At 38.5% G+C, this 27,933-nt stretch overlaps 1 protein-coding gene across 9 annotated transcripts in view; it reads left to right on the top strand.

The window, feature by feature from the left end:
• The window catches only part of SMARCA2 (SWI/SNF related, matrix associated, actin dependent regulator of chromatin, subfamily a, member 2), a 120,131-nt gene that overhangs the window by 34,543 nt on the left and 57,655 nt on the right, over positions 1–27,933 (top strand). For 8 of the 9 annotated variants that reach the window (XM_049796621.1, XM_049796628.1, XM_049796622.1 and 5 more), the window contains 13 exons: positions 3,908–4,034; positions 5,291–5,464; positions 5,689–5,862; positions 10,495–10,665; positions 15,256–15,309; positions 16,798–16,928; positions 17,175–17,235; positions 18,764–18,864; positions 19,168–19,315; positions 22,472–22,635; positions 24,407–24,473; positions 25,040–25,150; positions 27,660–27,902. In XM_049796621.1, coding sequence (XP_049652578.1) covers positions 3,908–4,034; positions 5,291–5,464; positions 5,689–5,862; positions 10,495–10,665; positions 15,256–15,309; positions 16,798–16,928; positions 17,175–17,235; positions 18,764–18,864; positions 19,168–19,315; positions 22,472–22,635; positions 24,407–24,473; positions 25,040–25,150; positions 27,660–27,902 — 1,726 coding nt within the window. Of the gene's footprint in view, positions 1–3,907; positions 4,035–5,267; positions 5,465–5,688; positions 5,863–10,494; positions 10,666–15,255; positions 15,310–16,797; positions 16,929–17,174; positions 17,236–18,763; positions 18,865–19,167; positions 19,316–22,471; positions 22,636–24,406; positions 24,474–25,039; positions 25,151–27,659; positions 27,903–27,933 lie in introns of those variants that run through there. The other variant, XM_049796631.1, reaches the window with a different exon arrangement.

Genomic DNA, 27,933 nt, shown 5'->3' with positions numbered 1-27,933 from the left:
CCACCCCACCAGCGAGCAGGCTGGGGGGGGCACAAGAAGTTGGGAGGAGACACAGCCGGGACAGCTGACCCAAACTAACCAAAGGGATTTTCCATGCTGTAAGACATCATCATGCTCAGCAGTAAAACTGGCAGGGAGGTTGGTGAGGCCTGCTCCTCGGGGACTGGCTAGGCATCGGTCAGTTGGTGGTGAGCAATTGTTTTCATTTGCATCGCTTGTCTTTCCTGGGTTTTATATTCCTCTTTCTCTGCTATTTTTCTCTCTCTTTTCCTTACAATTTTTTTAAAAAATATGATTTCTTTTAAAATGTGAAACTGTTTTTATCTTGGCCCGTGAGTGAGTTTCTCACTTTTATCCTTCCAATTCTCCCCCCATCCCACTGGGGACGGTGTGGGGGTGGCAGGAGTGAGCAAGCAGCTGTGCGGTGCTTAGTTGCGGGCCAGGGTTAAACCACGACAGTGACCTTGAATATGGTGGGGTTTGGACTAAAGGTACAAAGTGTGCTTTTGGAGAGACAGTAATTTAGTGCTAATTCATGAACTAAATGATAAAAAGTTAATTGCTGAGATGTTTGGCCATTTCTTTTGTATACGTACCTTGAGTGCACAACGGCAGACTTTTGGGGGAGAATACATGCTACTGCATAGACATTTTCATTTCTTAATGGATCGTGTACGATTTATGTGTTAGAGCATGTCTTACACAGAGAACAATATTGTAAATGTGAAATAATTCAGGTTTTTTCTGTTACAAAATTACATCTAATTATTTCTTTTTCAGTGATAGCAGTTCTTTTTTCCTTTCCATGTTACTAGGAAGTTATGTAGTTTGTTTCATCAAACAATTCATCAAATGGGCACTTAGAAGTACAGTATAGCATTCCTATTTGTTAACCATATGCTACATAGACCAGTGAAGATGGAGAAGCAGTGACGCATCTATTAACATATTGCGGGATATGAAAAAGCTTTTAATCTAATGAAACAGCAGCAGACTGCTTTTTCTCTCTGAAAAGCCTTGATCTGATTATAAAAAAGGCTCCAGTGTATATTAACAAAGAGAAAGAAAATGGAGAGTTAATGTTGCTGTCAAATTCACATTGTTGTGCCGAGAAGCTGTTTGCAGCTTATGTTGATTTGAGATGAGATTATACAATAATTGTTGTGAACCTCTGTGTGACTGAAGGTGGATAAAAAGAAACTTAGATATTTAAAATTCTTACCAATATAAGAAGTTTAAAATACTCATATGTGGAGAGCTGTTAAACTTTTTCTGTTCCTTGAAATCTGTCCAGAATGTAGAGTTCATAGAGTGCTTTTCTAAAACTCTCCTTAACACTTTCTTCAAAATAAGGCACTGCTTTTTAATCTTTTAAAGCTAATGATGTGTGTAATTTAAAGTTGTTCTCTTACGTGGAAGGGCTCTTTTCCGTCTTCTTGTTGATAATTAAAAAAAAATACACTTGCTAGTGTCCTGTAGATTGTCTGTGGTTTCTTTCCATTACCTGCAAAGCCTCTTATGTATCTTCATGGCTTACTGCATGGCATCCATGCCAGACAGGTTTGAATGTGCCAGCATAACCTCTGCTATTGACCCCAGTTAATGAAGAAGAGGTGTGCATCACTTGTTTTGCAAAGAGATGTCTGTGTAGATGCACTAGCCAGTTTCTACATGGATGAATTGCTGAACTGCAAAGATTAATTAAATATATCCTTTAAATGGTGAGATTACATTCTTCAAGTGCTTAGCCTCTTGTATAGTACAAGAAGGAATACTCAATGCTAACAAAATAGAAAAATTGAAAATATGTTCAGTATTCAGTATATTCATTCTGCTTTGCTAAGTTCACAGCTCAAAAGAGAAGTTTGGAAAGGTTCTGACTGCTCCCCTAAAGTTTCAGTGAAGTCAGTGAAACTGGGATTTGGGTATAACTGTTTTGTAGGTGATGGTTTCAGCAGAAGTATTGCAGCTATTTGGGGAGTGAAATAGAGTAATAAATCGTAGTTGTGATGCGTGATTACATCCATGTGTGAATAAGCAACAGGCAGAGCACCCATCAGTGATTTAGAACAGTATCCTTTCTGTACATCTCTGCTGCTTTTTTTGTATAGATGTACAACAGTACATCTAATCTCCAAGAAAACCACTTAATTCTCAAGATTTTGCATCCTTAGGTGCACTAAAATCTCTTCTTAATAACTGGAATGCTCAGTGACAGGTGAAGTTGTACAAAATGTGGATTTTTTTACTGTAGTATGTACACTTGAAAGAACAAAATATGCCAATGTAATTTTCTGAGTGAATACTTTTCCTGTGGGAATCAAGAACTTCTCTTGGCCTGGACAAATATCTGTAGCTTTTAATGGAACTTTCTCTTAGTAGGAAGTAACCCTTCTTCATCTACTTTTCAGTCTGAATGAAAAACTTAACTAACCTAATTCTGCTTCAATTTTTTGCTCTCTTCAGGACACTAAGTTAGTCTTCTGCAGTAATGGAGCATTACCTCCTTTTTGTTATTCCAGGAACTTCAGAAGTCTTTTGGTAATACAAAAAATGGCATAGTTTTAGGAAGCTTAGGCGTTTTAGGAAAGAGTACTGTTACCGAAGAGATGTTATCTGCTACTGTACAAGTGATTCCACTTGCTTTTCAGATTATACATAAGTCATGATGCATGCAGATACTGTGAGATCCTAGTATTTTGATTTGTTCTGACTCATGTATCAGGTGCAGCCATTTTGCCTGATGCGTGATGTACTTTCCAGCTGCGAGGCTGACATGTTCAGTGTATGAGAGTTATGTCAGAGTGCTAATACTGTGGAGCAATGAGAGGGTGAAAGGGTAGGGGAAGAACTATAACTGTATGCAAAGAAGCCGTATAGAAAGTGTTTACTTTCTCCCTTCATGGCAGTTCCAAAGTCCTCAGCATAGGAAAACAGCAGCAGACACCTTTTCCTAACGTGATCTGATGTTTTGTGCTTTGCAAAAATAAAAAAGAAATCTTTCGAGTCCTGTGCAGTGTAGGGAGATGAGATACCTTCCTGTTCCTGTGCCTTTAGGTTTTTGATTTCGGGAGAGAAGACTCTCTGGTTGGGGTGGGGGGGGGGGGGAAAGTGTGTATGTGTGGTTTTGGTTGGGGGGGGTGTTGTGTTTTTGTTTTGGTTTTGGTTTTTTTTTTCCCCTAAAGCATGTGGGAAATGGAGGGCACTGATTCAGCTGAACTTAGATGCAATTTTTGTATAACTTAAAATTTTGGGGTCTGTTATTTTAGTGCCTTGGCAAAATTTGTAGTTCACAGAAGTACTTACTTGCAAATAAAACCACAAAAACTATGCTAACTGTTAGCTCTGTGATCCTGGTTTCAGTGTAAAAAACAGAAAAAACCCAAGTTCTGTCTGGCTTGCCCATTATTCTCTCTCTCTTATCTGCAAATGAATGCAAAAGGAGCTTGTAAAGGAGAGGGAAATATAATCTGATTTACAGTGTAACAGCTATGTAATTGTGAATACTTTAGTAAGGAACTTTTCATTTGTCAATAATATAAGTAAGTAGAATTCCAGATATTAAGGAAAGTTCTGTCTCTGTCATCACTGTATAAAACAATACCCATTGAAGAAGCTTGAAATTACAATCCTGTATAGTATGAGTAAAATAAAATTCTCAAGTTTCTTTTCACACATACACTTTTACTCAAAATTAAAAGAAGGCCCAAGGGGTATTTTCATTATTTGACAATTTATTTTCAAAGTGGAAAAGGATACCTGTCATCTCTGCAAAAGCCTGCTAGTTCAGAAACAATTAGTAAAAGCCAAATAAATGCCTGAGATAAATTGCCTATTTTTACTGTATAATTTTGATAACCACTTAGAGATTTCTCCTGGTGTCTTACCTGGTTTTCTATTTACTTAGGCTTCAGGCTCGAATTGCTCACAGAATCCAGGAACTGGAGAACTTGCCTGGTTCTCTGCCCCCTGATCTGCGAACCAAAGCTACAGTGGAGTTGAAGGCACTTAGGTTATTGAATTTCCAGCGCCAGGTAATGCCTTTTGCTTCATGAAAATTCTCATAGAGGTTACAGCCAAACATGTTGATGTAGCAAAGAGTAAACTGGCAAGAGATTTTGCAGCAGCATTGAGCCTAAGCAGAAGATTTTGTATGAGAACAAACTGACTGATAAGCAAGTCACAGGAATTTTTAACTTAGATTTTATTTTGTTTCGTTAATAAAAATGTGCAAGTGTTCTTTTCGCTTCCTGCTTTGCCTTCCAGTCTAAAGTGTAAGCATAGAAGTTCGTCCTTCAGAATGAACATGGCATTGACACAAAGGCAAAACAAGAGCTGGAGAGGCTGCAAGCTGATTTTCAACACAAATCCCAATAGACAACTCTTTCTGGACATACTTCATGTTTGTTGTGGGTCCTCTTGTTTTACAGAGTTGTATGTTGGTATTCTGTGTGGTATTTCTCTATGATCTGTTTTCAGGATTTCCACTGTGGCACACAGACCTTGAAAATTAAGCATAACAAGATCATACCAAAGATACAAGTTAGATGTTGAGTGCATGTATCAGTAAATTAATTTCAGAAAAAGAATCACACTGCCAGACTTTTATGGGCCTCTTGCCATTGGCTTTTCCAGCTAGTTTGGAAGAACAAAGATGTAATTTGGCAGGTCAAGCAAAAATATTTCCTGACAGAAGCCTTGGCAGCAGTTTTAATGTGATGTCCAAGTCTTCTTTCCCTCTACCTTTGGCACTCCTTTGTAATGAAGTTTTGTCAGAGGTCAGATGAAAAGCAGCGGGCTGTCCCTGCTGTACTGCTGGGACTGTGGCAATACTGTTCCAAGCCCTTAACATTTACCTCTCCCTGCTGTCTTCTGTGCAGCTGGCAATGAAATGATTGTCAGCTATGTTCAGGTCCAGCTCTAGAAAGTATGTTACGTATGGTGTTCGTTTGTGTTTTACTTCGATGGTGTAGCATCTTGGCTAGCACCTTTCATTGCAGCAGGACAGTCATTTGCAGCATCTTGTAAAGAAGGAAGAAGTGATGATTAAGAGTGATGAATACTTTTGGCCATCCTGTGGAGACTTAAGATTTGTTTAGGAAGACAGACATAGCTGCTGCAACTGTATAGATGCTGGGTCTTTTCAGAACTGTAATAGAAAGGGAAGAGGAGGCTGGGACATCTTCTGGACTGTTACTGTTTTACTCTGCCATACCAGTGTTGAAAGTTGTTCCTCCATGAATTAAAAATTATTTTTTTTTTTTAAGTGTTTCTTTTTTCCTACTGGTAGCTAAGACAAGAGGTAGTAGCCTGCATGCGTCGTGATACAACACTGGAGACAGCACTGAACTCCAAAGCCTACAAACGAAGCAAGCGCCAGACTTTGAGGGAGGCCCGTATGACAGAAAAGCTTGAGAAACAGCAGAAGATAGAACAGGAGAGGAAGCGTAGGCAGAAGCATCAGGTATTTTAACTTACTAGCTGTTTGCCCCGTGTCAGAAATGCACCTTGCTTTGCTGTGTGGATCTTCTCTTACAAATTTTATTTATCCTTGTAGTTTCTAAGATTAAAAATACTCCAAATGATGTGGTAAGCAATTGGAAAACATTAGGGTTAAAACTTCTTTGTTACCAATTTCAAATCCTGTGCTTTGTCCAAGTGCCTGCACTAACTTGTTTCTCTTTCTAGGAATATCTGAATAGCATATTGCAGCACGCTAAAGATTTCAAAGAGTACCACCGGTCAGTTGCTGGGAAAATTCAGAAGCTTTCTAAAGCTGTAGCAACTTGGCACGCCAATACTGAGCGTGAGCAGAAAAAAGAAACTGAGAGAATTGAGAAAGAAAGAATGAGGAGACTAATGGTAAGGAGTAGAGGAAGGAATATGGTTGTTTTAGCTAAAATTACATACTCTATCCTTTTAATATTTCATATGCAGTCTCAGTCACACCCATGTATTTCCTTTGCAGAGTAAAGCCTCTCTAACACAGAAAGTATAAATCTAAAACTTCTGCAGTTTGATTACGTGTATTTATGATGATGGTAGTGAATGTGACACTGTTCATTTTAATCTATAGCTACTTCTTTTTTAAAGTTTTTTAATAAGAATAGTTGTTTTTTCTACCAGCATGAAAACTTAGCACAGAAACATCACTGAAAACATCATTTAATCTTACTAACTTCAAATACTTGACACTGTTATATAGTTGCAAGGGTATCAGTCCATTATATAAACACTGGACTATGTTTTATTTCTAGGTTTATTGTTTTGAAGATTCTGTATGATTAACTTGTTTACAGCATTACTCCACAACTTTTACATAAAGCTGATTTCACATGCGAAAAAACATAACAAATAGCAGTAATGCATGTATCTTGAGAATTAATAGCAGTCAGTTCTACCCATTAATGCTCCAGGGCCATACTCCTTCTTGCTATTTCATAGTTTTGCCTTCCTTGCACTTGCACAATATCAGTTATATCATTCTTAGGACAGAGTAGAATGGGTTTGTGTATAACGTCTTTTCAGAATGCTGTGGAACCAATCAGTGGGCTGCCTACGTTTCAGGAGTTAAAACAATTCTGGAATTTAAAGTGCAGACAGATTAATGTGTATGTAGAAGTATGTTAGCAACTGGGGCTGGAAAAATTTCTTCAAGACATTGGTTAGCTCTTGTTTAACACTTTACCAACATAGAATTGAATGGGAATTGACATACTTACTTTGAAACATGCTGGTAAAAACCGATACATATCTACTATGGGTGCAGATGTAAAGCAAAACTCTAGTCCCTGTCCAGAATCTATTGCCACCAGGACTAAGGACTGAACAGTTTGGTTTTAAAAACTCACAAAGTGAAATGTAGAAATAATTAAATATAAAAATGATAAAAAACTTAGAAATAAAGTGTGTGTAAAATATAAATTAAGAACTTGCATACGAGAATAACAAATGTTTAGGCTCTAGAGCATTTCTTAAAATTACATAGTAATCGGCATTGTAGAGCTTTTTTGTAATGAGAGATAATTGCCAGAAGTCTATCCAGTGAAGCTCATAGAAATGTTAATTATTAGAGAAAAAATAGCTGATTAAAAAAAAAAAGATAATCTCGATATTTTAAAAATATTTTTGTACATCGTTAGGTTGAGCTTATGTCAGTCTAACATGTAGTATGATAAATAATGAAGATGTCCACTTGTAGTGGTTTAACCCCCAGTTGCTTAGCCAGCAACTAAGCACCATACAGCTGCTCACTCACTGCCACCCCCACCCAGTGGGATGGGGGAGAGAACCGGGAAAGGAAGTAAAACTTGTGGGTTGAGGTAAGAACGGTCTAATAGAACAGAAAAGAAGAAACTAATAATGATAATGATAACACTAATAAAATGACAATAGTAATAATAAAAGGATTGGAATACACAAGTGATGCACAATGCAATTGCTCACCACCTGCCAACCAACACCCAGTTAGTTCCCAAGCAGTGATCTCCCCACCCCCACTCCCCCCCAGTTTATACACTGGACATGACATCACATGGTATGGAATACCCTGTTGGCCAGTTTGGGTCAGCTGCCCTGGCTGTCCCCACTCCCAACTTCTTGTGCCCCTCCAGCCTTCTTGTTGGCTGGGCATCAGAAGCTGAAAGATCCTTGACTTTAGACTAAACATTACTTAGCAACAACTGAAACCATCAGTGTTATCAACATTCTTCTCATACCTAACTCAAAAACATAGCACTGTACCAGCTACTAGGAAGACAGTTAACTCTATCCCAGCTGAAACCAGGACAAGTACTACTGAAAAATATGAAGTAGAATTGAATGTCCAGAAGTGGCACAGGATACCAGTGCCTCCAGAATATCAGTGCTTTTTCATAAGACTCCTTCCCCGAGGCTGTGGTTAAGCTCTTGCTACGGGTACAGCACTTCATAGGCATTTTCAGTTTTGGGCTTTACACTCAGAAGTATTTACCCCTACTGCTCAATTAAACACTTCTGCAAAAGCAAACTGTGTGTTACGTTAGTGGGGTTATTTTGCCTGTTTAGTTTTAGTCCAGTTGTGATCACTGTTGAATTTGCACATATGTACTAGGTGTTTCTACAAACATGTTCTCTTCTCAGATGCTTGGTGTGGTCTAGGAAAATGTGCTGTGTCTAAAACTCTTCACGTACCTTTTCAGGAATGTTGAATTCATTCCTCAGATTGTCCTTCATTGTCTATGATTAGAAATGGTGATTGTGTCACAGCTCATTAATACTAGTTTATATCTCATGCAGGAATGGGCATTGGTATGATTTAAAAAGATACTGTCAAGACAAGCTTGAATGTATAAAGGAAGTACCATGGCTAGATTACAATGACTGTCTATTCAGTAATAGTAATAATAATAATGATAATAATAATGATTGATGAATAATAATAATAATAATAAATCTAAAAGCTTAGGTTTTGAGTGTTGTGGTTCTCATGGCTTAAGCATTACAACTGAATTTTACAAGCAATTTACAAGCTCAGTTTGAATATCACAGCTGTTCTTGCCCACCTTCTGCAGTTCTGGTGTTTCTCCAGAAAGGCAGATTTTCTTTTATCTCCCAGAGTGCTGTGTTTTAGAGTGGTCATCTTTAAAATATTTCTTTCTTGTATTTGGTTTCTATAAGGCATTGTATAATTCCTTCATTTTTTGTTTTAGCCAAAATTGACAAAGGCATCTCTGTTGCTTTCTATGTATTTTTCTGACATGCTCAAAAGCTGCACTATGTTTTCACAGCACATGAAAATAGTATTTCCTGGTATGTCTTACCCCTAATAACACACTTAAGCAGTGCTATAAGGGTGCAGAACTTGCCAGAATGACTCAGATATATGGCTTATCTGGTGAATCCTGTCTCTGATAGTGACCTGTATGAAAGATGAAATAATACCAGAGTAGAAAGATGATAGATAATCTGCCCAGAAGCAAATTTTCTTCTAACACGTAAAAGAAAAAGATTTGTATTCATTCTGGAAAAAAGGACTAAATGCAAGTTCAGATCCAGCTCCCATGTTTTTCCTCAGGGTATGGACTACCTGCACTTCATGTCTTTGAAAAATCATCTCTGTAGGAGACTTAGCAAGCATCTGTGTTTCGGGGCATTGTAATCTGTTTGATGTGGTGTTAATTGATTCCCCCCACCCCTGTCATAACTGCTGTAGATTTTCCAGTCATTAGTCTGTGAGAGTAGGAGATACTTAGAATCATATAATCCCAGAGTCCCTCAGACTGACAGGGAGCTCTCTCGTCCAACCACTTCCACAAATGTCAACACTGAGTTCAAAGCAGCTTGCTCAAGGCTTTTTTTCAGTCCTGTCTTGAAAACCTCTAGGGTCAGAAATGGCACAACTTCTCTGCCTGTTCAGGTCCTTCTGAAGTGTAGCCCAGCCCTCGAGCATATTGACTTGGTATCCCCAGTTTCATGTAATCTGCAAACTTGACTAGAATGCACTCCATCCCTTCCTCTGGGTCACTGATAGAGATGTTAAACACAACATGCTCCAGGATAGATCCCTGTGGTATCCCTCTTCTTAGTGTCTCCAGATAGAGTGTGACCCTCTGCAGCCCTGCAGAGAAGGACTTGGGGATACTGGTGGATGAAAAGCTGGACACGAGCAGGCAATTTGTGCTTGTAGCCCAGAAAGCCAGTTGCATCCTGTGCTGCATCAAAAGGAGCATGGCCAGCAGGCTGAGGGAGGTGATTGTCCCCCTCTACTCCGCTCTTGTGAGACCCTACCCAGGGTAGCGTGTTCAGCTCTGGGGCTGCCAGCATAAGAAAGACATGGACCTGTTAGAGCAGGTCCAGAGGAGGGCCATGCAGATGATCAGAGGCTGGAGCACCTCCCCTATGAGGACAGGCTGAGAGAGTTGAGGTTGTTCAGCCTGGAGAACAGAAGGCTCCAGGGAGACCTTACTGAGGCCTTTCAGTACTTAAAGGGGGCCTACAGGAAAGATGGGAGGGGACTCTTTAACAGGGAATGTAGTGATAGGATGAGGGATAACAGCTTTGAACTGGAATGGGATAGATTTAGATTAGGTAATAAGAAGAAATTGCTGTGAGGGTGGTAAGAAATTCTTTACTGTGAGGGTGGTGAGGCACTGAAACAGGTTGCCCAGTGAAGTTGTGGATGCTCCATCCCTGGAAGTGTTCAAGGCCAGGTTGGATGAGGCTTTGAGCGACCTGGTCTAGTGGAAGGTGTCCCTGCCTATGGCAGAGGGGTTGGAACTAGATGATCTTTAAGGTCTCTTACAACCTGAACCATTCTGTGATTCTATGACCCATTAACACAAATGTACGACTCTCTGGGCCTGATCATCCAATGAGTTCTTTACCCATCTAGTTGTCCCCCTATGCGGATCATAATGACCTGACTAAGATGACACATGCTTATTGATATAGGAATTGGTTGTTTTTTCTTTGGAAGCTTTTCTTTCATGGCTGATGTCTATTTGCTATTGCTAGGCTGAAGATGAAGAAGGCTACCGTAAGCTGATTGACCAAAAGAAAGATAGACGCCTGGCCTACCTGTTGCAGCAGACAGATGAGTATGTGGCTAACTTGACTAACCTGGTATGGGAGCATAAACAAGCACAAGCAGCCAAAGAGAAGAAGAAGAGAAGGAGAAGAAAGAAGGCAAGTAGTTATAGCTGGTATTTTTAGGCCATCTTTTCTTCAAATCCAATTTTAATATTGATAAATATAGTGATACCCAATTGTCATACACTTACCAGAGTCTCTACAATCATCTACACTGCCAGATTCTTACCACTGAGGGAACTCATCTTTCCACTGAAATCTGTAAGAAACTTGCTATCATTAGTTCTAAAGAAGGTGGGAAGGAAGCAGGATTAGAAAATTGTGGGCTGTTAACATTGATTTGCTGATAAACTGTCTACAGACAAAATTGGGACAGGCATGTAAGTTAGGATTAAAGTACTGCAAAAGGATCCAATGGATCCAAAATACATTGTATGAAGAAGATGGAAAAAGTCTGGTTTGTGTAGCTGTTTCATACAGGGTAACTTTTTCGACCTCCACTTTCTACAGTTGGCTCAGTCCTTTTTGTAGGACCATTAGAAATGACTAGAGGGAAAGAACTTGGGTAGGTTTGTTCGAGTAAATGGGTATTCCGCTCATAGTATTGTTCATTGTGCATTCTTAACATTTAATTGAAGCTTTTCAAAATTACCTTTCTTTGTATGAAGTACTTTACCCTGTGAGAGAGACTTGTTGTGGAAACTGAAGAGTGCTATTTTTGAAAAAATAATTCTGTGTGTGAAGTAATCATTAAGTAATGATTTATTGTTTTTGTGACCTCTGAGTAATTTTCATCTATTGCAGGATGGATAAGAAGATTTTTATAATCCATTTCCACGCCTGGTTTACTGCTAATTACTGATACAAATACAAACTTAATATTTACATGGTTTACAAGCAGCTCTCTAAATATGCTAATAAATACCATCATATAAAAGAGCCTAATTTTGGAGATTAATGGCCTAAAAAATGCTCCATGTTTTCTCCTGTCCATCTCCAAAACCTCTGTACATTTTGTTGAGGGTATGTTCTTAACATAGGAACGATCCCCCACCTACTGTGTTAAGATGTAACTAAATGGGGCACTTGACCTCTATTACCAGTGAGAACAGACCTGATTTAATGTACGGAATTCACAGAGATAATCCTTAATGAGATAGTGTGTGGAGTAAATGCACTGCTCTAATGAAAAATATTAATTTCTTCAACAATTCACATCTGTGATAGGGTTCTATTTCTGTGTCAGTGTAGCTGAAGTATGTATGAGGAACAGAGTGTCTTCTGGCCATGTCAATAAAGACATAATTTTCTGTCACTGAAGTGAAAAGGAAATATGCCCCATAAATAATCAGTGCTTAAAAATATCCCAGCCTAAAACCTAAAGAAAGATTAGCAGAAGAAAATCTCAACTCTGTCTTGATCATCTGCAGCTTTTTGCTTGTAATTAAGTTCTTTCCACCAAGCTTTTGTGCATCTGTCAAGGGTACAGGAGTGCACACAAATATTACCCTTTGCTTTAATTTATAAAGCTATGAATTTGTTGTTGCATGGCTGTAGCACTCATTGAAGTTAGTGGGCACTGTGTCTTTTTCCAAGTCATACACTTTTAATACTTACTCTTTTATGTTTTGTAATCCATGTAAAACAGTTCATTCTACTAACACCTGTAGTTAAATGTTTTGTACTTACAGAGATATGAGGGAAGAGAGTTCTTAGGATTTTCTCTTAGAAATGGCAGTGACAAAGTAGGTGGTGAAGAAGTACTTCTCCTCTTTGCCAGGCTCACATTATATAATAGCGAAGTAAACCCTATATTCTTACAAGAATAAAATTTCAGATTAGTCCATTTTTTCTCTGGGATACAGTTTGGGGAATCTTAATGGTAGATTTTCCCTATTTGCGTTTTTCACATTCCTGTATTTGCATCTTCTGTCTCCAGCCTTCTGTTCAACTAATGTCCCCCATCCTCACTGCAATCATGGATTAAAAACCAAAAAAATTACAGATACAGTTTTCATCTGATAGGCCAGTTTAACTTGCTGTGCAACCTTTTACCTTTATTCATATGAGTTTTTCCTGTCATTGTATGGAGAATGAAGAAAATGTAGCTTCCTACTTTTATAAAATTGGTATTTCCTTGTCAAGGATTAAATTGTCAAGATTAAAGACACCTTTGCATAGCCCAAGATACAAGTGTGAGATAGCTGTCATTATTTACATTTCTGTCCTTTGTAACATACATTCCAGCTTTCCAAAATAATTTTTAACTATAGGTGGTAAATGTTTCTGCTCTCATAGCAGGATCTGATCTTTGCACAGTGAACATCCTGATGTTTACTGCTTATTTGTGGGGGTATGTTTGAGTTGTAAAGATTCTTTCCATTGACTGTAGCTAAGCTATAATAATCTTAATATATTAGAGAGTAGTCTCACACGCAAAAGAATGGACCCCTCTCCTTGTTGTTCATCCAAGTAAAAAAATACCCTCAGTCAATGTAGCTTGTTCAACTGAGGCCAGATATGTGCTATTGTAACTTACCATCCTCTTCCATTTGTTTAAACTCTTCAGTTCTGGTGCAGTTCCTTTCTTTGTCAGCAGACATACCGGCTGCCAAGAAATGCTGTGGCAAGCAGCCTTCAAGCTCATATTGATGTTGTCCTTACTGACCATCAGCTATCGTTCCGTTGAGCAGGACCAATGACATTTGTGTAGCCCAGTGAAGTATTTATAAGCCTCTCCTTCAGGTTATTTTTTGTATATTAAAGAATATTATACTTCGTAAATATTTTAAATATTCTAAATTTACAATTTAACCTTAGCCAGATTTTCATTTTTGGTAAAACTAGTGAAAGGGTAGTTGACAAAGGTAATTAGGCATGTGTCCTGAAGTATGAAGGCTATGTAAAAGAAATAAGAACAAACTTTTTTAGAATTTAGAACTGACATGTCTGCTGCTGCATGTTCATGTAAAGTTCATGCCTTGGAAAATGGACTTTAATGGTAAAGACAAAGGCTCAAGGCTTGATCTGAAGTAGGTATTGGGGATCATCTCAATATTGGGAAGTGCAACTATTCCTTAAATATACTTCTTAAAAAAAAAAAAAAGAAACAACTGGATTATCTAAATTTAGCACACATATCAGTGATACTTGGAAGTTGTTTATCTATAAAACAAAATTTAAGAGATCTGTTCTTGTTGTTAGTCTGATCTGTTTACATTGGTAAGCAAATTAAAACTCTGCTGTAGTACTACAAACCTAGCAATGTAACAGGAGCAGAAGCTGTGCTCTATCCTTTCTTGCTTATTGTCAGAATTTAGGAAGAGTTCCAGTTCAGAAGCAAACTATGTCTTCCATTTTCTCACACTATCCTAACATTTTTAAATGAGGTAAATGAGGACAGGCTTTGAAGATACTGCTTATTTCTCGGAGTGGTGTCTGGGGAGAAAAAATATCTAGCTTACTCCAGCTAAGAACTCCAGGGTTCTTTTTATTTGTAATTTGAGTAATTGTGGTCTAGACTAAATTGAGATATAGTGCAAAGAGCTCCTAAAATACCTGCTTTAGTTAGTTATCAGACAAAAAATGTTGTGTACTGTCGTGGTTTAAGCCCGGCCAGCAACTAAGCACCACGCAGCCGCTCACTCACTCCCCCTCTGCCCAGTGGGATGGGGGAGAAAATTGGGAAAAGAAGTAAAACTCGTGGGTTGAGGTGAGAACAGTTTAATAGAACAGAAAAGAAGAAACTAATAATGATAATGATGACACTAATAAAATGACAACAGTAGTAATGAAAGGATTGGAATGTACAAATGATGCGCAGTGCAATTGTTCACCACCTGCCAATCGCCTCCCAGTTAGTCCCCGAGCGGTGATCCCCCCCTCCCCCCTCCCCCCAGTTCCTATATTAGATGTGATGTCCCATGGTATGGAATACCTCTTTGGCCAGTTTGGGTCAGCTGCTCTGGCTGTGTCCCCTCCCAGCTTCTTGGTCCCCTCCGTCTTTCTTGCTGGCTGGGCATGAGAAGCTGAAAAATCCTTGACTTTAGATTAGACATTACTTAGCAACAACTGAAAACGTCAGTGTTATCAACGTTCTTCTCATACTGAACTCAAAACATAGCACGGTACCAGCTACTAGGAAGACAATTAACTCAGCTGAAACCAGGACAAGTACATACCCAAAATAAAAGTGCTTGCACAAAAATACGATCTGTGATGCCTGGTGATGCCTCTGAAACTTGACATTAAAGCACTTTAGAGGAAATTAGTAGTAAATCACATGAAACTTAATTAAAATTACTATTTTATTTGTATTAGCACAGTCTGTAAGCAACTGAGCTCTAGGTCTGTACCAGAAATTCAGTAGGCCAACCACTTCTTAGATGCAGATTTATTACAGTCACTAGAGGTGTTTTAGGAACCATATTCATACTAGTAAATGGTTTGTGTGTGTGGTAGTAACTCTGTGCCTATCTCTGCCAATATCCACCCACACCTTAAATTACGTGTATCCCATGTGCCTATCTCTGCCTATATCCACCCACACCTTAAACTATGTGTATCCCAGGTTATTCAGAAATAGAGTGAAACGTATTCATGGTCTGAAATGCTGACATCATGTAAAGCATTCTCTCTATACCTGTAATCTGACTGTGATATTTTTCACTTCTTCATTTCTTGTAGAAGGCTGAAGAAAGTGCAGAAGGAATGGCATCTGGTCTTGGTCCTGATGGAGAGGTATGGATTTTACAAGGTGGATTTTTTTTTTTTTAAAAACTTTCCAGTGATTGTTCTGTGTGCCATTGCTATAGCTTTAAAAAATTCATGACCACAAATGTTCTAAGAAGAGCTGTTGTTTATAACCAGGAATAAAAATTACCTACAGTAACATTTATGCTAGCCTGTTTCTCTTCAGACAGTTGTAGACTAAAAGAAAAACATATTGCATCTTATCACTGAGTATGCTGAAGAATCCTGCTCAGCTTTGTTATATGCTTAAAAGTAGATGGTTTTCTTACAGTCCATGTGTAGACATAATTTACTTTCTAAAATGAGGTTGTAAACACAATATATTCTAGCTTCTCCTTTTTATCAAATACATTGTTGACATTGCATGTAATTACCTTTCAGACACAGGACAGATGATGGTATTGTGATGGCTTAAGATATCTGAAAGTTCTTTCTTCCTCATAATCAAATGGAAATGAGCAATTTTTCTATGTCATTCTTTGAATAGTATTTTTCATTCAGTAGCAGAGCATATGCTGCCTCATTAAGAGCTATTCTGGTAATGCCATTTTTCTGTTCATTGTATTTTGAGACTAAGACTTTAGAATGGTATTTATTGTTTTATTTTTCATCTTTTTTATACTTGCAAGTGATATTTTTGCTGATGCAGTTAAAGAGTTATAGTAGAATCCTTTAATATAGTTACAATTGCGCAAGGAAAATGCAGGTAACATTCCTGTAACTTCAATATTTATGGAAATGGAGTAAGTTTTATACTCTGTCAGTTGCTGTATTTATAACTGTTCAGAATTATTTTTTCTTGTTTATATATATATGTATATATAAAAGGAAAAGATTCTTCAGTAGAAGCAGTAGTAGAACGCAGAGGGTTTCTAAACTTAGAAAGTCTGGTCTGTGATTAAACAGGGCGAAGAAATAACAGAAGAAGTAATTATGGTATTCTGGTTTTGTTAGAGCACCAGGATAAGTAAAAGGTTTTGTTATTGCAGGTGTTTTATCACCTTAACTGAAGAAGTCAGGACAGTGAATCTTTAATACGCCTTCTTTACTTAAAAAGTTAACTGAATTGTTGCGTCTGTGTTTCTCCATATAAGAGAAAAGGTCATAAGGTCTATGTATGTTTTTTTTTTTTATGGATGTCAGTGGGTGTAAATAACAGGATTAAATGCCTATAAGCATACATACCTTGTGTCCTATTTCACAGAAGCCAACAGTGCATTCTTTTCCTTGCTACTTTTGTTAATTTATTTGGAATACTGTTATATATTTGTGGATGTCACATAGAATATCTTGCACATAGAAATACTGTGTCTCAGTGTTCACTTGATAGCCATGTGGGAAGGTGTGGCTTCTAGTAACAAAATTTCACTGCTTGTTCAGATCTGGAATTTTGAAGGTGCTATTATTTCTTTTATTATGTATGACAAGCACGAAATTCAGTTGCCTTATGGTACAAAATTTCATTTGAATTTTTAGCCCATAGATGAGAGCAGTCAGATGAGTGACCTTCCAGTCAAAGTGACTCACACTGAAACTGGCAAAGTTCTTCTTGGACCAGAAGCACCAAAAGCAAGTCAGCTGGATGCTTGGCTGGAAATGAACCCTGGGTAAGTAGTTAGCATACAAGTGGGCTGCTTCTGCTATTTGCATTGATATTTTTCATGGGCTTCTCTTAGTTATTCTTTTTTCCTTTTTTATCTATTCTATTCTGTTCTGTTCTGTTGTATTCTATTATATCCTATCCTATTCTATTCTACTCGATTTATTATGTGTAAGCTGAGTAGGAGATGTATTGAACCTAATCCCTCCTCTTGTTATCTGTAATTGATAATCTTTCTGTTGTCTTTGTACAGCTATGAGGTTGCTCCCAGGTCAGACAGTGAAGATGAAAGTGGCTCTGAATATGAGGAGGAGGTATGTGTCTTTAAAAAAAAATACTTTGACAAGTAATACAGTAAAAAACAAGTACTTATTCCATGTGGTATTTTCCTCTTTTTTATAAGGAAGGAATGGAAGCAATATTGGGTGTATAGGTATTTTAAGAATAATACAAACAGGAAAAGTAGCTAGTTTGTAATTCTTTTCAGTTCATAGCAGTTGTCCTTTATATATGCTGAAAATGTCTAACTGGTAATCAGAGTTAGGAAAAGTAAATATTTTACTCTGACTATTAATAATCATGAGCCAGAGAATATAAGCAAGTTCATATTTTAAAATATATGTCAGAAAAGGCTGTATTGTGGCTTTGTGCTGAATGAAGTTAACATCTTTAATGTTTATGCATTGGAGGTTTTATTGGCAATTCTGAATAACACAGTTATTTTTTATATATATTATGTTTACTAAAATGTTAGGGATTACATCAGGGATTTAGGTTCAGACTGTTCAGGGTAGCCTTATTTGATTCAGTACTTTAATGGTATTTAAATACTATTATTACAAAAATTCTAAAAATATCTTAAAATTAACACACATGAAGATCCCAACCCTGCAGGGTCATAATATTAGATATTGTGAATAATCAGTACCGATACTTGCATAACATTTTTCACACAAGTACTTTCTAAGGGAGAGGAAGACAGAGGAGTAGAGAAGGACCATGTTCAATAAACAGGCTAGCAGCAGAGCTAGGTGTAGAATTCAGATCACCTAAGGCTAGCAGTCTTTACAATGGTAGACCAAATTACCACTGAAATTGACTGGACTGTATGATGTTAAGGTATGTGCCTGTGTAGGACTAATTACTGCTAATGTAATTCTACAAATCTGTCAGTATTAAGATAGGAGGGGAGGGCCTGATACCTGTCAGATTCTGGGAGGAATATTAAAAGAGATGTGCCCACATTTTTAGCACAGACTCTTCAGCAGCAATGTTGTTTAGAGCTGGGGAAATGACTTGTAGGAGAATACACTTGCAGAACTCAGAGTAGCATTTTGTTCAGCTTCATTAGCGAGATTTTAAGTAGTTGGTTATCCATTGCAACTGTAGCCAGAAGACAAATCAAGTTATTTTAAAAGAGGGAAAATGTCGTCTGTTTTTAACAAGTTAAGAAACTAGAAGCCTCAAACGGCAGGCTTTTAAGCTTTATTAACTTGCCACAGGTCTGGAATATGATATAAACATATACATGGTATTGGAATCCTCTCCATGAACACGGTAGACAGACTAAGGATTTTAAAAGTAAGATCATTAAAGGGGAAAATACTTTTTATTTCAAAGTATCATGACTTCCTGTTGGCTAATGTATGTCAAAAATTACCTTCTTGTTATGCTGCAGTGCAATTCTGTTGCAGAATATGTGTAAGTTGAACTTTGTGATTAATGTTTCTGTCATAAAGCATTGACTAATGAAAGCTACCAATATGTGAATGCCAGTTGAAAGTATGACTTAGGAAGATGTTGCACTTCCCAGCACCTCTGTTCTTTTTCTGTATTCTGTAGGATGATGAGGAAGAATCAAGCAGGTTAGAAGCAGATGAGAAGATACTCCTGGATCCTAACAGTGAAGAAGTTTCTGAGAAAGATGCAAAGCAAATCATTGAGTAAGTCTTCTTTAGGTGCTGTTCTTTGTTAGGTATTGTGATTTCTTACAGTGATGTTTCCCAAGAGTATCTAGCTCTAGATTGCGGTGAGTTGTGGTAGCTTCTTTGGCATGAACATCTGCAGGAGAAGGAACATGATCATTTGGTATTAACTTTGTACTGTTTATAAACTATCTTGCACCCTTCAGTGTACTCGCCACAGTCGGGGATTTGCACTGTTTTTTTAGACATACATATGTGACCTGTGGTCAAAACCCCCTGTTGTTTGTGGGAATTCACTTTAGTTCTTTTTCTGCTTTCCAGGACAGCCAAACAAGATGTGGATGATGAATATAGCATGCAATATAGTGCTAGAGGGTCTCAGTCCTACTATACTGTTGCTCATGCGATTACAGAAAGGGTGGAAAAGCAGTCTTCTCTTCTTATTAATGGCACACTAAAACATTATCAGGTGAGAAATCATTAAAACATTAAAATACTTAAAACTTGGAATTATGCTCGACATTTCAATGTGGTATTTCAAGTGGCAAACTGAAAATTTATTAAGAAATACAAGATCTTTAGTGGATTAGAATTTGGGAATTACATGGGCCGAGCCATGACAGTTACCTATCACAGATAACATTTCATACATACTGCTTGAATAATAATACCAACTTTCTGCATATACAGTAACTATTTTTTTCATTGCAGACCAGTAATATTTTGGTTTTGCTATCCTTCTTATTGACCTGGAATTCCAGTTCTGCTTATTGTTTTCATTTGTTGGGGTTAAGAATATTTTTCTTCTGCCAATATTTAAAAGTTTAGGTTTTTATTTTTTAATTAAGATCCTAATATTTCAGTGCAGTGATAGATAAAATTTGGAAACAAGAAAAATATTTTACTATAGAGGTTAATGTCTCATATTCTTTACAGACATTCAGTGGATTTAGTAACTAGGAACTTCTGTATTGTGACACAAGCTAGATTCATGTATGATTGAAAATGTCCTTGGTACATGTTTTCAACACTTCTGCTGTTGTACAGCTTTCTAGGAAACCCCAAGAACATGCATATTTACTGCAGTCAGAACATTATTTCTACTTCCACATAAATGAGAGAATAATACTCATCAAGATGTCATAAAGATGTGTATCTATTCCTGCCTGCAGATAACTAGGAGGAACACTGCTTCCTAAGTGTGCAAAGCATTATGATTACAGACCCTGCTTCCTATGCTCCTGAGCACTGCCATCTACTACTGTAGCTTATTTAAATAATTTGAAATTCACGCATTAAGCTGATTTCTCTTTTCAAAGCATTTTAGTATTTTTATATTGGGCTCCTCACTGTGGGACATGGTGGGAAAACAAGACAATAAACAAAAGCTGAAACAAGAGTGTTCAGACTGGGTGTACAGAAGAGGACAGTGCCGCTGTGGAGCAGGGACTCAGAGTTTTTACCTAGGAGGTTTTCAATTGCTGACCATAGAAAGCCTTGAGCAACCTGGTCCCAAGACTGGACCTGCTTTGGGCAGGGAATTGGTATAGAGACTGCCTGAGGCCTGGTCCAAACTGAACAATCCCATGATCCTACTTGTTCATAGCAAAACTCCATCTGAATTTGAATTCTGGTGTGAATCCTCAGCACTTCTAGGTGTCTCACTGTGAGCCCTCAACAAAAAGAGGAATGTGTCATTCAGGGACTGCACACGATAGGTTAAATAACTTTTCTGACATCATTGAGGAATACTGTGACCAAGACAAGATAGAATCCAACCATACAGAGAAATATGCTACTTTTTCCCAACTGTCATGCCCTCTTTATTTTTGCTGCCTCATTGTCAGTATGTTGTCCAGCTTGAGCACCCAGTGAAGCAGGGAGCCAACAGATGCAGCGAGCTGCCTTCTTTACTGCATAATCCTGATTCATTGCCTGGGAAGGTTTACCTGATGTACTAAGTGAATAGTGTATAACAATACTAATTCGATGGCTGTATTGGCTTAAAGTGCTCATGGATGGGAAATTAAGATTGTGATAATGCCTTTACTTCCTGAGCTGTAATTACTTACAGAACATAGAAATATTATTGCATTATGCAGATCTGTGTTTTGCAATGCAATTTCCCTGTGTGCCACAAAACAAAATAATTCAGTCTGTGGAGTTATGCAGACACTCACAGGGATTACCAATTACAGCAGATCCTTTAGCTGCTCAATGTGATATCTAGAAATTGAGAGAAGTAGATTCATTCTTTCTGGTGTCTCTTCTATATAGCAATTGCACCACAGGCAAGAGGTACGCTTGTCTAAGGAGCTTTATGTCAGGAGTGTTGAGGCTTGGCTTTGGTTGTAGCAAGAATGTTCTGCAGGGGACTGTTCTGCGACTCTCCACTCCCTGTATTTCTCTGTCCTCTAGATTTTACATGCTTTTTCCTTCTCACATTTTTTTCTGCTTTTCCATGTTTCTTACTGTCAAGTTTGGTCAGATTGTGTCTTCCTTCATATCGGTGTATGTTGGTGGAGAAAGTTCAATGATGTAGAAAAGACCATTTTCCTATTCTTAATTCTGAAGCTACTTTGTAAGTGGGATGTAACGGTTGCAGAACAGATTCAGATCAGCTCTTGGTGGCCTGAGTGTTTAATACCTAGATATAAATCCATCGGCATGTACATAAAGCCAGTAAATTGGCAACATCATTTGGGATACTCTCTCGCAGGGACAATAGAAGACTACTTTAAGCATGTAGTGTTTTCTCTCTGAACCTTCTCAGGCCTCATAAGTTGCTTCTATCGCCATGCATGAGTCACACCAAAAGTCTGGATCTTAGAAGCAAAAACTTACTTTGCACTTGAATGAGTAATGTGATACACAGCTATGTGGAAGTCTGTGTGACAAGGGAATCATCTGAGTCAGTGCTTTCTAGCAGTACTCCTTGGAGTGTGAAACTCTATTGTGTAGACATTTCATAGCTACAGTACTATGGCTTCCTTCCAGTTCTGGGATTTTATACACAAGGCTTAATTGGACAGAGGGGGTCTACTCTGACATGTGGAGGTATGGACAGCAGACGCTAAATGGACATGTGCTACAAGAGCTTTAGCATACTGGTGACGCAGTTGGCAAGTGTGAGGCATACATGTTTTGCACAGACTTGATAGGTTTGGCTTTGAAAGATTTAATTGACACAGGCAAATGGCATGAAATATACACAGAAAGTTTATAATTTGTTAGTGTTGAAATTGGAGAACAAACTTCTGTAATGTTAATTTAACATTTTTTTGTTAAGTGTTAATTTATCAACCTTACATGGGAATGCCTTTTTTGCTTTGTGTGCAGTACAAAAAAACCTCTGTGTATGAAATCTGACTTCATATTATGGGCTCTGCTAAGCAGGAGTGAAGATTTCCATATAGCTGTTACCAGAAACTTACCTCGGTTCGGTTTTGGGTTTTGTTTTGTTTTGGGTTTTTTGTGGGGAAAGATGTCCCCATGCATATAGTATTACTGAAGGAAATCCAACATCTAAGTAGGCAGGGACATCAGAACCTTGGTTCTGTTTCTGTAGTACTGGTGTTAATTATTTGTGTGGGTGTTAAATAACTGGAACTATTCTTCATTTCAGCTCCAGGGACTGGAATGGATGGTTTCACTCTATAATAACAATCTGAATGGAATTTTAGCTGATGAAATGGGACTAGGAAAGACAATACAGACTATTGCACTCATCACTTACCTGATGGAGCACAAAAGACTCAATGGACCCTATCTCATCATTGTTCCCCTTTCGTAAGTAAAGGCTGTCTTTCTGCTATTATCATTCTAAGCTTTGCCGATTGGTTTATTCAGAACACACACTTGTTTTTCATGTAATGCTGAGATGAGGTGCACAGTGGGTTTAAACTGAGCATGTATTCAGTATTTTCTTTGATCATTTCTTCCCAGGTAATTGTCTTGCATTGAAAGGATGACCAGAAGGCTGATAAAGCACTTGACTCCATTAGTTTCACTGCCCACTCTTGGTAAACTGAGTAGTGGATTTACTGTAATTCACTCTTAAGCCACAAGAAGAGGGTGGTATTTCTTTCACATTACATGCCTGTGGTCCCCATTCAACTTTTACTGTGATATTAAAAATCTGTTGCTTAATTCTTTAAACACCTGGCACCCCATCTGATACCAAGTAATTGTGCTTCAGTAAAGTTGGGTGATATTTTAAGTACTGTATAACTAGCCCTAGGTGTAGCCTTGATGAGCGATATTCACACTTAGGTCAGGTGTCTAGATTATGGTTGTTCATTGTACTGTCTGCTTCTGCTTTTCCGTAGCTTTCCAAGATGCTGCTTGTTTTATACATTTCTTTTAATGCATTTTGCTTTCTCCAAAGGTGGGGTGTGGGGTTTAGTGATTTGAAGTTCTGTGTTTTAAATAAAAACTGTCAGGCAGTGTAAAACTGATGTAGGCTATTGAGGGGTTGTTTGCTTATTTTTGTGTGTAAGTGACTTGATTGATTCCCTGGCCTTTTCGTTAGATAATTTGTCTACCAATTGTGCTGAGTGTGCAAATGCATTGTAGGATAAATTTTATTTGTGGTCATCTCTTTTGATTTCTTTTGAGGTATCCTGTCTTCTGGCTGTGCTGCAGTAGTAACTGATTGACTGACATAAATACCACAGCTGTGCTAATTGTGTGAATACAAATGATGAGTTCTAGTGTGGAAAAAAAATGGCTGGGAGAAGATCTATAAAGTAAAACAAAGTTAAAAATAAAGGGAGAGTGTTATTAATGTCAGATTTCACATGGGCACAGTAAAAATCACATTTCTTCTAAGTATTTAGTAATGTTTTTTCTTCTGTTTCTAAAGGAGAGGACTTGAAATTTCTGTCTCATATACATTTTGAAAGCTGCCTTTTCCTGCCTTTTCTTAGTAGCTAGTACTGCTGCCAGCACAGGTTAAGTAAGAAAAAAAAGAGCAAGCAACCAAAAAACCTCAAGGTTTTTATTTGCTGCTGTATCATGACAGCAACTAGCTTAGCCATAAAAACCTATTTGTTGTGATCAAACAGCAGAAACACAGTGCAAAACAGGACCTGCATAGTGGCACTGGGTGGCACTATGAGTAGTTATACTCTATTAGAACACAGGTAAATTCTATTGTCAACTTCATGAGACTATATTTGAAAAGTTGTAATATCAGCTTTTGGATTATAAATAGTATAAAAGAACTTAGAAATCTAGTTTTTGTTCAGGGTTATTTTTCTTATCCTTAATATGTGCCAAAATATAAAGATGCACGTAAAATACTACTCTGAATTGGTTTCAGAGAGGCCCCTGAATATAGCAGAAAAAGGGTTTCACACTCTATTCTGTTTTCTCCCATCACAGAGATGCTTGTATTTTATTACAGTATATAAAGTGCATTTTTTAAAAATATACTGTTAATTAGGGGAGTTGATTACATGGAATGTGTTGAAAAGTTGGCAACCACTTGGAAACATTTATAAAGTTTGACCTGCAAATGATGAAATATATTACTTTTTCTTTATCATTTCTATGATAGGACATTATCCAATTGGACATACGAATTTGACAAGTGGGCTCCTTCTGTGGTGAAGATATCTTACAAGGTTTGGTTGGCTTTTTATATGATTATAGAGTTGAAGAAATGAGAATAGAGCCAGTTTTTCCTATGCCTCTGTATGCATTTCTAAACTGTTTGCTCGTGAAGTTTTGTCATGTATATTGAGTACTAAGCAGTGAGAGTTAATCATACTAAGAAGACTGTAATAAACAGTAATTACTTTCACATAGTAAAATGCAGAATAAAGTTGTTAATTGTCACATTGCAAGGCTTCTGGTGAGAGTAATACAAATGATAACTACTTTACATTGGATACATAGCTGAATACTTTGCTGTTTGGCTACTGTATTAGTAGTGGTGGTACAGCCAAGCAGTTTGTAAGGAGCCTAGACTGCTAGCTACATGTTTCGAGTGCCCCGTAAACAGAGCTTTACACTCTAGCAAGTCTTTAGGAAAGCACTCTGAAGAGGTCTGGAATGCATCAATGTACTGTTTGCAATACTGTAGGATTACAAGTTCATGTCGTTGCTCTGTGTCTGCAAATTCATAAAACCGATATATTTTATTCATCAGAAGAAAGAGTGACTACTCACTTCTCTCTCTCTCTTTTAGGGTACACCTGCAATGCGCCGCTCACTCGTTCCTCAGCTTCGAAGTGGAAAATTTAATGTTCTTTTAACTACTTACGAGTACATAATAAAGGACAAACATATCCTTGCTAAGGTAATAATGACTGTCATCTCTTAACAGCAAGACCGTCAAGACACCTTCCAGTGGTGCATAGCACAAAACACATTGTTGTTTTCTAGGGAAGTCCTGCATTGTTGTTCTGCCCTTCAATAAAAATTAAACCTTTCATTTACTTTCTATTCCTCTGTTTATGATTGGACTTCTCAGTCACAGCTCTTCTCCCTGTAAACAGCAGGATTTCCCGGAATGTGGCCAGGAGACTAATTCCATTGTGCAATTCTGTCAGTACTGTATACCTGGCGTCTTTGGAAATATGTGACTTCTAGTCCCTCTGCTTAATGGCCTTTAACCTAATCTACAGTCCTGACTTTTAATTTTTTTCCATTGTTTCTGACCTGAAGGTCACTCTTATTAGAACCTTTCCAGCTATGTGGTCACTTTCCCCCAAGTGACTAAATAGGTAGCTGTATCATGAATTTGGTATCCAGATTCTTTACTACACATGGACCAGTTCTTAAAGGCTCACTGTCAATAGGTGTGTCTCAGATGTAATGAATTAATTTGAAAGCTACTGTAGTGTAAGACTGTTTCATATGTCATTTTTGTGGTGAATGGGGTGAAATCCAGTTGGTGGCGGGTCACAGGTAGTGTTCCCCAGGGCTCAGTATTGGGGCCAGTTCTCTTTATCAATGATCTGGACGAGGGGATCGAGTGCACCCTCAGCAAGTTCGCAGATGACACCAAGTTGGGAGGGAGGGTTGATCTGCTTGAGGGTAGGGAGGCTCTACAGAGGGATCTGGACAGGCTGAATCAATGGGCCAAGGCCAATTGTATGAAGTTCAACAAGGCCAAGTGCCGGGTCCTGCACTTGGGTCACAACAACCCCATACAGCACTACAGGCTTGGGAAGGAAGAGTGGCTGGAAAGCTGCCCGGCAGAGAAAGACCTGGGGGTGCTGGTTGACAGCTGGCTGAATATGAGCCAGCAGTGTGCCCAGGTGGCCAAGAAGGCCAACAGCATCCTGGCCTGCATCAGAAATAGTGTGGCCAGCAGGAGCAGGGAGGTAGTTGTTCCCCTGTACTCAGCACTGGTGAGGCCGCACCTTGAGTCCTGTGTTCAGTTTTGGGCCCCTCACTACAGGAAAGACATTGAGGTGTTGGAGCGTGTCCAGAGAAGGGCAACCAAGTTGGTGAGGTGCCTGGAGCACAAGTCTTATGAGGAGCGGCTGAGGGCGCTGGGGCTGTTTAGCCTGGAGAAAAGGAGGCTGAGGGGAGACCTTATCGCACTCTACAACTGCCTGAAGGGGGGGTTGTAGTGAGGTGGGTGCTGGTCTCTTCTGTCAGGTGGCTGGAGATAGGACGAGAGGAAATGGCCTCAAGTTGTGGCAAGGGAGATTTAGGTTAGATATTAGGAAAAAATTTTTTACTGAGAGAGTTGTCAGACATTGGAATAGGCTGCCCAGGGAAGTGGTGGAGTCACCATCCCTGGAGGTATTCAAAAAGCAAGTGGACGGGGTACTTCAGGACATGGTTTAGTGGGCATGGTTGATGGTTGGACTTAATGATCTTGAAGGTCTTTTCCACAACACAGACTAAGGAGGTATTTTGCCATGTGGGGAAACTGTGGTCTTACTGTCCCTTTGTTATTAGTTTTTACTTTATTTCATTCTATTACATACTGCATATTTAGATTATTCATTTTTCCTCTCTCATACAAAGGCAGTGCATTTTCTTAGCATAATTCTGAACACCTGAGCATAGTTGGGGACTGCAGAGTTTTCCTTCCGCTCTAGGTTTTTGCTCACCCTTGCTAAAAGATAGGAAGGACAGCACTATGCCATTCAGCCTGTCCTGGGAAATGGAACTAGTTAGCACCACAGAAAGTACAAACCAAGGCCTTCCTAGTCATATGGTAGGTGTGGCACATGTGTTGACGGCCCATGTTGGAGTACAGGTGGTATCAGAGAGCTTGAGCAACTTTCTTTCAACGTCTGCTGTAACTGCATTTAGGCTTTCACATTCAGAAGTAGAAACTTTTTTTGAAGATGCAGTAACTGAGATGAGTTGACAGTAGTTACGCTGCTTCGTTCCTTGATTAAAAACATAGGATTAGCTGAAACAAATCCAGGGTTGCTGTTGTTTGTGAACATAGTTATTTTGTCTGAAAATGCTTTTGCCTCCTGTCAAGGTTCTTGTTGCAGATAGGTTTATTTGGAGTTTGTGGTCTCTTTCTTCCTCTGTGAACCATGTTCTGGCCTTGAAAAGCCAGTCACCCTAATATCTTTACTGGAAACACGAGGAATTCGCTGTTTGCTGTCACAATTGAAGTCAGAGTTCAGCACCATATTCAGCATACCTAGTGTTTGTTGCTGGTTTTGCTGCTTGCAGGGCCACTGGTACTTGCAAAATACTTGGTTTGGCTTTTCTCTCAAATGAGAATGACTGATGTCTCAGGCTTGAAATATTTTTGTTCTACACCTGTTGGGAGGAGTTTGACTTAGTCTGACCTGCTCTAGCTTTGCCAATTTTTTTTCTTCTTGCAGATTCGATGGAAATACATGATAGTAGATGAAGGCCATCGGATGAAGAACCATCACTGCAAGCTGACTCAGGTCTTGAATACTCACTATGTGGCCCCTAGGCGAATACTGCTGACTGGGACTCCACTGCAGAACAAATTGCCTGAACTTTGGGCTCTTCTCAACTTCCTTCTTCCAACCATTTTCAAGAGCTGTAGCACCTTTGAACAGTGGTTCAACGCGCCATTTGCCATGACTGGAGAAAGGGTACTGTGGCAGTTTTTTAAAACATCAGAAA

The sequence above is a fragment of the Accipiter gentilis genome, chromosome Z (genome assembly GCF_929443795.1).
Source record: "Accipiter gentilis chromosome Z, bAccGen1.1, whole genome shotgun sequence".
Taxonomy (NCBI): domain Eukaryota; kingdom Metazoa; phylum Chordata; class Aves; order Accipitriformes; family Accipitridae; genus Astur; species Astur gentilis.
The sequence above is the reverse complement of the archived record's forward strand: the minus strand, read 5'-3'. Positions and strand labels throughout refer to the sequence as shown.